A 9316-nucleotide genomic window follows, 5' to 3' on the forward strand; every position below is an offset into this window, starting at 1 on the left:
TTTCACTTCATTAATTTTATTTTTATTTTTTTCTTTTGTTTTGATTTTCACGATATTTTGCTTTTTGTTTAAAAAAAAAAACTAAAAAATACAAAAAAAAAAAAAAAAATTGTGACTTTGAAATTTCGAATAAATTAAATCATAAGAGGACCTACTCTTTCGCATTTAAAAAAATAAATTTTTATGTGGCCTATGGTCCATTAAAAAATTTTTAATTTATTAAGGTCGTTTGATTTTTATCTTTGGTCACATGAAAAATTTTAATTTCTTCATTTTACCACATTAAATTAATTGACTAAGGAATAATTAAATTGTTAATCTAAAGTTCCTTGGTGTCCTTTCGTGGCAGTGATTTCTCTATTGTAAAGTGCGATTAATGTTTTAAAATTCATTAACTGTTGGAGAAAGATAAATTCTTCTAAGATTTGGGATTTAATTGCTAGAAGCTCTGGGCGTTGACATTTAATTATTCATGATCATCGTTTTGCTACATTTATAAATTTGCTCTGGATAACTTCTTTTTATTTAGTCTATGGTTAATTCAACATAAAGGCACTGGTCTATAATCAATCTTATCTTGTGGTTGTGTCTTATTTTAATCTATCCATCTCAATTGACCAAGACTTGTTCTAAATTCATCAAGTTGTTCATCCTTAAAATCTCCTAGACCCTGTGTTCCACAGGCCCCCCTTGACTTGTCTATGAGAGAGTCTAAAAGGAGCAAGGATTAGAGTGACAGCCCTTACTCTGAGCATTGTCATGGTGACTAGACACTTTGTGTGACAACACCTCTCAATACTTGATCTAGAGTTAAAATGGATATACATGATTATTAATCAAATTTTGAATTTATGTGGCCCTTTTTAATTTCATCTATCAAACTCGAGATGTCTTGACAAACTAACCAAGCACTAGAGGTTGACAAATATTGACAGTGTTTTTTGTTCCCAGTTAACTCATTTCATTTTTATCCAAGCTAAGTACAGTCATCGGGTAATTGAAAGACTCGGCAAGTCTTTTTCTATGGTAGGCGCACGAGCAAGGAACAAGCCATTCTTTGCATATGCACAAACACCCTATTTGATTTCATCTATCTGTAAGGATTAGAGTGACAGCCCTTAAGGATTAGAGTGACAGCCCTTACTCTGAGCATTGTCGTGGTTCCTAGACACTTTGTGTGACAACACCTCTCAATACTTGATCTAGAGTTAAAATGGATATACATGATTATTAATCAAATTTTGATTTTATGTGGCCCTTTTTAATTTCATCTATCAAACTCGAGATGTCTTGACAAACTAACCAAGCACTAGAGGTTGACAAATATTGACAGGTTTTTTGTTCCCAGTTAACTCGTTTCATTTTTATCCAAGCTAAGTACAGTCATCGGGTAATTGAAAGACTCGGCAAGTCTTTTTCTATGGTAGGCGCACGAGCAAGGAACAAGCCATTCTTTGCATATGCACAAACACCCTATTTGATTTCATCTATCTGTAAGGATTAGAGTGACAGCCCTTACTCTGAGCGTTGTCACAGTGCCTAGACACTTTGTGCGACAACACCTCTCAATACTTGATCTAGAGTTAAAATGGATCTACATGATTATTAATCAAATTTTGATTTAATGTGGCCCTTTTCAATTTCATCTATCAAATTTAACATGTCTTGACAAACTAGCCAAGCACTAGAGGTCGACAAACACAGATAGTGTTTTTTGTTCCTAGTTAACTCGTTTCATTTTTATCCAAGCTAAGCACAGTCATCAGGTAATTGAAAGACTCGGCAAGTCTTCTTCTATGGTACGCGCACGAGCAAGGAACAAACCATTCTTTGCATATGCACAAACACCATGTTTGATTTCATCTATCAAACTCAACAAGTCTTGACAAACTAACCAAGCACTGGAGATTGACCAACATTGACAGCATTTTTTGTTCCCGACTAAACTTGTTTCATTTTTATCCAAGACAAGTTACAGGTACTTAAAAAGACTTATCAAGTCTTTTTCTATGGTAGGCATGCAAGCAAGGAACAAACCATTCTTGCATATGCACAACCACCCCTATACATAGTACATACACATTAAATAGTATATTTTCCATGCATCAGAACTCTTGTAGGCAATTAATTTCAAATTTCTTTATGCACCCTCATGATGTCACCCACAACCCATCTCGAGTAGAGATGGATATTAGAAAGAGTACAGGAAGCATTAACTATAAGAAACTTAAAGGGCCAGTTAGTAACTGATTACAAAGGACCATGCAAAACTGGGAGACTATAGCAAAATATCACAAGAATAAGAACTGTAGCTGAAAATTGGTATTATTATTATAATGACTGGCCCTTGTTAGATAAAGGATCGTGACAAAGCATGCTTGGGTTCACAACAGCAGAGAGGACAACATGTTACAATAGCCAAACCTGTCCACTACTTGCCATCTTCATGTGTTACGCAGTAGTTAGTGTAACAGACGGCCACGTAAAATGCAAAGGGTTATCCAGTAATCTAAATTCTTCTTTGTCATAATGTTTTTAAAGAAATAGACAGAATTCAGAACAATGATAGACTATCATGCTTCAGAAATCAAATGTGTGAGACATTTATTCATTTTTTTGTCCAGAAATTTTCAGTGCCTTCATTAGAAACATAACAAACACAATGAAAAGCAACCAAGACATTTGTCTACCTTTCTTATCAATGTTGGAAACCGGGATGCAAGCTCAGCCATTCTATGATCACCACCATATATCTCTCCAGCAGCAATATAGATTGGGGTGCTTGGTGGATAACCAAGAGCCTCAAGGAAAATGCCAACCTCTTTTGGAGTAAGCGGACATAGTCCCTTAGCCCTCTGTTCTGTGGAATTTATCTCCTTGACCTTCCAGTATGGTGTGCTCTCTCTAGAATAAATCCAAGTTTTATATGATTATAAAACTCCATCTACTAAAAACATCTCACTAGCTTCAACTACAAACAATTGCCTTGCCTTCATTAACAACAAAAGGCTGTAAACAAGACCAATATAATCACTGATTAGCTAGACTCTAGAGGAAAGAGAAAAATAAATAAAAAATACCTTATGGCCGTTAGTTCATCAGCTTCAGCAGCTGTTAAGCCATAGGTACATCCACTGAAAGCCAGCATGTCTTTCTCATAGCGTAAATGCAAGGCTATGTATGGGCCATATGATCTCATCCTCTCAACTAATAACTGCAGGTTATATTGACATTCAATTACTGCTAAAGAAAAACTTAAATTGTAGAAAATGCAAACATGTGAAAAGATTTAGTTTACTTTTCCCATTGCTTCAATATGTGGGGCAAAACGCAAAGCATCATAGTGCACTCGGCAACGCAACTTCTGGATATCTGGGGGTAAGTTATTATTTGCAAGGCGAGAATCTGATTTGGCAGCTCGAATCACCTGCAAAACCAAGCATTTTTGTGTATTAATTAAATAGGAAGACACAGAAATCAATCATAAAACAGAGATCTAAATAAACATGCTGAATAGAAACTCCACATGAACCATCAATTTTCCACAGTCAATAAGGGCAGAACTGACATTATATTCCTGCCACAGAGGAGCTATCTCCTCCTGATAGTATTCCACGCCAGACCAACTTCGGAAATGCTTTACTGCTTTGGTGAAAGATGAGAACTCCTTTGGAAGTTTCTTTACAATTCTGACGTCATTTGCCAAAGCATTTATAAAATGCTCCTCATCAAAAACATCAGAAAAATTGCTGCAACATTTGAATTTTCCACCATTGCAAATAGTGAGACCAAAATGAATTTGCGGAGGCACAACAGAGAGTTGCCTTTCACCACATTATATCAAAAGCTTTTACACAAATAAAAAATGGTATCCTCACCTTGAGTCCTGCCAGAATGATCCTTTGTCCAGCTCTGGAATTACTAATGTAGCATTGATAATGCGGGCCACTGCGACCATGTCACAGATCTGCAAATTCAAGACAACCAATGACCACTGCCATCTTGTAAATGCATATAAAAGATTTTATTCATGAAATATTTTGAGTCTTATTGGACAAAGAGCTTCTGAAAATAAACATGAATAACAGGATTGGATATTCAATTGAAAATGCAAAATGAGAATCAGAAGATAAGCATTATAACAAGATTGAAACTTGTACAAGCAAGTCATTCACATGAAAATGTAAACTCTTTCCCATCCATTCATACCAATCATTTAAAAGGGATAAGTTACAACTTGCAGTAATCCTTTCAGAAAGATCATATGCTTCTCCCTAGTTTATTGAAAATAGCAAAAGGGGAGACCTGTATTGCTAGAGTGTATGAACAATAAGCGCAACTTTGTCTCTCTATCATTACAGGGTATAACAGATTTCAAATGCATGCACTTACACCAGCTCGCATTTGATTCAGCCCGCCATTTGTGTACACCAGTAAGTAGCCTCGAGACTCTCCAGGAGCTGTAAGTAAAGAATATTCAGATACAAATAAAGATTATATCATTATACATTGTGCAATCCAAGAAGCATCTTTGATTGATGAAACCCACCTTCATATGACTCACTAGGCTTCACACATGGTTTAAAACCTCGGCTTGGTGCAGGCTTCCATAACTTTCCATAACCCGGCCATTCACCCACACCATCCAACTGTCAAGTCTAGGGGAGTGAAAACATGAAAAGATGAACAACTTTGAGGCACTATCCATGAATATTCATTTGACCTGGCAATGGACGAATAGGTGGCCACAAACATGTATTCCAATAAACTTGAAAGTGACCATTTGTTAATAGCACAACTTGAACATTCATAATATCATGACATCCAAATAAATCAGGCTAAAGTAGAATGAAGCACCTTTTGAGAATTTTGCGCCAATCTAGATAAATGTGGAGTGGTCGATTCCCTTGTCCAACTTAATTTGCTACTGCTCTGCACACCAAATTCACCTTGCTGCAAAATGAAGCTAAAATGGATGTCAGTGATATAGTTTTTGCAATCAAGATCAAGATAGATCACAAAAATCTGGGTTTCAACTTTCTACAATGGAAATGGCAATGAAATTACCCATATTGTTTACAATTGCAGAAAACATCACAAGTCATGACTGACTAGACTGATGAAATATAAGAACAGAAATGTCATTGGAGACATCTCCATGACAACAGAGGTTTGTACTCGATACAATTTCTAGTTAGTTAGTACCAAGTATCTAAGATTGGATACGAGCTCGAATTTCTAACTGAGCTGTCCAAGTAAGTTGGCCAGACCTCAAAGGAAAGGGAAAAGAAGATGGCATTGGAAGTATGGAAAAGGGGCAATGGCCCCATTCAAGTAGATAAATGGACGCATATCAGCTAGGTGGACCAATTTTGATATGGCATGCTCCAGTGGGGGGAATATAGCATATACTATGTACCAGGAGGAACATAGTAGGCAAATTTTGCAGATCAATGTATGTGGAGCTAGTCATGAAGCAGACTGTCTATTATTCTATCCTCCAGGATATGTAGACTTTGCTTTTGGAGCACAAAACAATGGAAGGACAGTCAATATTGAGGATTTTTAAGACAGAGGTTGACAAACATCCCCATAGAAAACTGGATTCTGGACTGTCCTGGAGAAATTGAAAAGCTTCAAAGGAAACTACAATATTACAAAGTAAACAGCCTATGTTATTCTATCCTGAGATCAGATATAAGCCAGGTGAACCTTGTAGACAGAAACAGACAAAGGCTGAAGTATCATCTTTGAATCAGCAGAGGCCAACAATCTGCCATCCTATTTTGTACAGTATTCTTTTTATTAACAAACAAAAAAAGGTGTGAACGGATAATTGTACGTTTTTATTATGTATACTGATCTTTAGACTAAAAGCATCAGTTGGCATGTATTCCATACGAAATATCCAAAAACCAGATCTAATTGTCATCCCATTTTGTACGATGTGTTTCTGTTATTAATATAAACACCCTCTTCTAATTACAGGAAAAAGGTGTCAACAACTAAAGTTAAATTTTTACTATGTATAATGATCTTATAATAATACCATCTCTTGGCAGAGTCTAGATCATCTAAAACCTGGGCCTAGTATGCTACTAAAGGTTGCAACCCTTAGGTAGCAAGTGCCATTATGTATAATGGCACTTTTTTACTTTTTTCATTATGTATAATGATCTTATAATTTGACACGTAACCATCCATACTTAATACTAACAGATCAAAATCCAAATCGAATAGGAGATTGGCAAGTACCATCCCATTTGTACAATCGTTTGGTTTTATTATAGAAATAACTTCTTTAAATTACCAGAAAAACGAAGTGTACCACTAGTTTTACTCTTACTTTTTGATAATGATCTTGTAGCACAAACATCACTACGAGGGTATTCATACTTCATAGAACAAGCCAAAAACCAGATCCAATTGGAACTTGGCGAGTGCCATCCAATTTTGAACAGTATTTTGTGCTTTTTTAATATAGATGTCCTCTTTTAATTAAAAGAAAAACAAGGTCTAGAGTCTGGACTCTGAACAACTAATTTTGATTGTTTATTGAATGCAATGATCTTATAGTAAAAACATCACTTGGTATATCCATCTAAACCTGGGTCTGATATGCACCTAGAAGTGGATCTATCTAAACCTGGGTCCGAGATGCACTTAGAAGTTAAGAAACTAGTGTTAGCATATCTCGACTTCAAAAATTTGATAGCCGTTTGTGTGAACTCGAGATATGCATCCTTGATATTAGAAAATCGACTTGTATATCAGGCCTAATTTATAAAGCTGGACCTGTGCTAGTGCCCAATTCAATTGAATACACACAATGCACCGTTACGTACACACTCACAGGTAGGCATACACACACAATTCAATTCACTACAGACAATGCAGCGTTATGTACACACTCACAGGTAGGCATATAGGCATACACACACAGTTGATGGATCAACCCCAACCCTGGGCTGTAGAAGGCACCTCACAACAAATTTTGTGTTGAAAATAAGTTATAAAGCACAAACCTAAGCCACCTCGGAAAAACTCTGATAAAAGAGGATCCAACCTGACAGCAATGAAGGACGCCCTTTAAAACGAAATCCAAAGTAAAAAAATGACTTTCAAAATGTTAGCCACCTGAATTTTAACAGAAATGAAGCCAAGAATGGCTACATCTTGGACTTCTTGCATCAATTGCAAGACATCCGAAGCTTGCCAGGTCTCCCATATGCATGGACACCCTAAGCTTGCCAGGTCTCCCATATGCATGGACACCCTAAGCTTGCCAGGTCTCCTATATGCATGTATATTTGAAGTTTGCCAGGACTCCTATATCCACAGGCTGTCGAAGTTGGCCCCCCCAACTAACACTAAGATCGGTATAACCAGGACCTTACCTTACCCTTGCCGTACCAACGAAGGCAAGGATTTGAACCTGTGTCATCTTTATGACAAGTGCAGAGGGACTACCTCCAAAGTTCTTGATAGTCATTAAACAATTTCAATTACCACTTCGCCGTAACAGCACTGCAGATAAAATCCCCACGAAGAGGGTAGAAATCACCTTCGCCGAGAGACTTGCACTAAAACGCCTCTGGGACGCAACAGCTAAAATACAAAACCCTTGGGTGTTTGAAAGAAAACCTCAAAAACTTCATCCGCGCAGTAAAAGCCCTCAGTTACCACATCTCCCAAAAAAATTAGAAATAGTAACAAGCGTGGGCAACGTGTACACATGTAGGAACCAAGGATTAGCGAGGAAAAATTCTAAAATGCTGTTTTAGCAATTTCTAGCTGGCACAAGAAATCACAATTCTCGGCATTGATATATTGACAGATCCACCGTCTAAGACGACTGAAAATAACTAGAGTTCACCTGAAATGTAAAAGATTAAAGGTAATATAACTCAAGAAACCGGCAGACGACTGCAATCTTCGCAAGATTTCTGACAACATGAACAGTGACTGAGTACAGAATTTGGAAACCCTGAAATCACGGACCAGCGGACTCCCTGGGAATCGAACCGAGACCTCTGGAAATGAGAGCGTACCTTTGTCTGCAACTTGGGGAGCTCCGAGAAAGAAGGACGAGAGCGGAAAACGGAATGCAGAGCCGGGAAGAGTTGAGTGGAGAGCAAGGCGGCCAGAGTGACAGTGAGGAAGCCGCTAATCCAAATTAAACGCACCAACATCTTGCCGACTCCGGTTCGAAACTTGTGGGTGCGACGGTACTGCGCTGTGACTGCTGCTCGCTGCATATCCGAGCCCATCAGCCAAATTCCTCTGCACAAACGTTGAAGAATGCAGAGCGCACCAACAGATTTGAATATATAGTGAAGAAAGAGGCTTTGAGGAGGAATCTGAATCAGCCTCTGGCGCGGTCTGTCTGTGGCCTTGACTCCATAAATCGACTGTCCTAATAATCTTCTTAACTAACTATTCAAACTGTCCTGAATGATTTTAACACACTGGCCCCTGCTCGTTGCTTGCCACGTTTGCGGCCGAGATAGGGTGCGAGGGAATAACAGTGACACGTCATCGAGTCGTAGTACCACGGCAAACAATGTAGTATATCAGTGCCAGTTTTACCGCAACGAGCGACTCCACTTTGGTTCTCAGCGAATTTGATCTGCAGGACTCCTCGAAGCAACATTGTTTTAGTGGAGGGCCCCACTGAACCAAAAAATCTCGAGGACTCTTTTTTAATAGAAATTACAATTTTATGTATTAAATTAAACGGGATGGGGATGTATTTGGTTTTTTGAAGTTTCACAATAAACGCTTTTTGTTTTTGGATAAACCCCTCGCAAATAGATTATTCAGATTGTTTTTCACCTGGTTGATGTATTCAGCTTTTCTCTTGTGAACTCTCACAATAAACGCTTTTTTTTCTAGACAAACCCCTAGCTAAATAGATTATCCCAAGAACTTGTGAACTCTCACAATAAACGCTTTTTTTTCTAGACAAACCCCTAGCTAAATAGATTATCCCAAGAACTTCTAGACAAACCCCTCGCTAAATAGATTATCCCAAGAACCTCTGGACAAACCCCTCGCTAAATAGATTATCCTAAGAACTAGCTGCCATAATAGAATACCTGCTTAATTTTCCCACTTATCTTTAAAACCATGACAATTTAAAATAAAAAATTTAGTTTTTAATTTTTTATCCTAAAATCAAATTTGAATTATATGGAAATTTTAATAGTGGTTTAAGATATTATATTATAATAATTAATCTCAAAAGATCATTTCTTATGTTTTATGAAGTTTAAGTTTTTAAGGTTATGTTTGATTATTTGAAAAATAGTAAATA

General features: G+C 37.3%; 1 protein-coding gene across 2 annotated transcripts in view; it reads right to left on the reverse strand.

Moving 5' to 3' along the window:
* The window catches only part of LOC149267538 (O-fucosyltransferase 7-like), a 52754-nt gene extending 44309 nt beyond the window's left edge, over nucleotides 1-8445 (reverse strand). Inside the window, exons 1-9 of one of the 2 annotated variants that reach the window (XM_089433333.1) lie at nucleotides 8052-8445; nucleotides 4858-4953; nucleotides 4550-4613; nucleotides 4393-4460; nucleotides 3879-3967; nucleotides 3569-3749; nucleotides 3299-3427; nucleotides 3081-3214; nucleotides 2691-2904 (exon numbers count right to left, since the gene is read on the reverse strand). In XM_089433333.1, coding sequence (XP_089289459.1) covers nucleotides 2691-2904; nucleotides 3081-3214; nucleotides 3299-3427; nucleotides 3569-3749; nucleotides 3879-3967; nucleotides 4393-4460; nucleotides 4550-4613; nucleotides 4858-4953; nucleotides 8052-8270 — 1194 coding nt within the window. In that variant the 5' untranslated portion in view covers nucleotides 8271-8445. Of the gene's footprint in view, nucleotides 1-2690; nucleotides 2905-3080; nucleotides 3215-3298; nucleotides 3428-3568; nucleotides 3750-3878; nucleotides 3968-4392; nucleotides 4461-4549; nucleotides 4650-4857; nucleotides 4954-8051 lie in introns of both variants that reach the window. The other variant, XM_089433332.1, reaches the window with a different exon arrangement.
* Between the last annotated feature and the right edge of the window lie 871 nt (nucleotides 8446-9316).

This window comes from Pinus tabuliformis, chromosome 6 (assembly GCF_031772625.1).
Source record: "Pinus tabuliformis cultivar Carrire ecotype Pingquan chromosome 6, CPIR1, whole genome shotgun sequence".
Classification (NCBI taxonomy): domain Eukaryota; kingdom Viridiplantae; phylum Streptophyta; class Pinopsida; order Pinales; family Pinaceae; genus Pinus; species Pinus tabuliformis.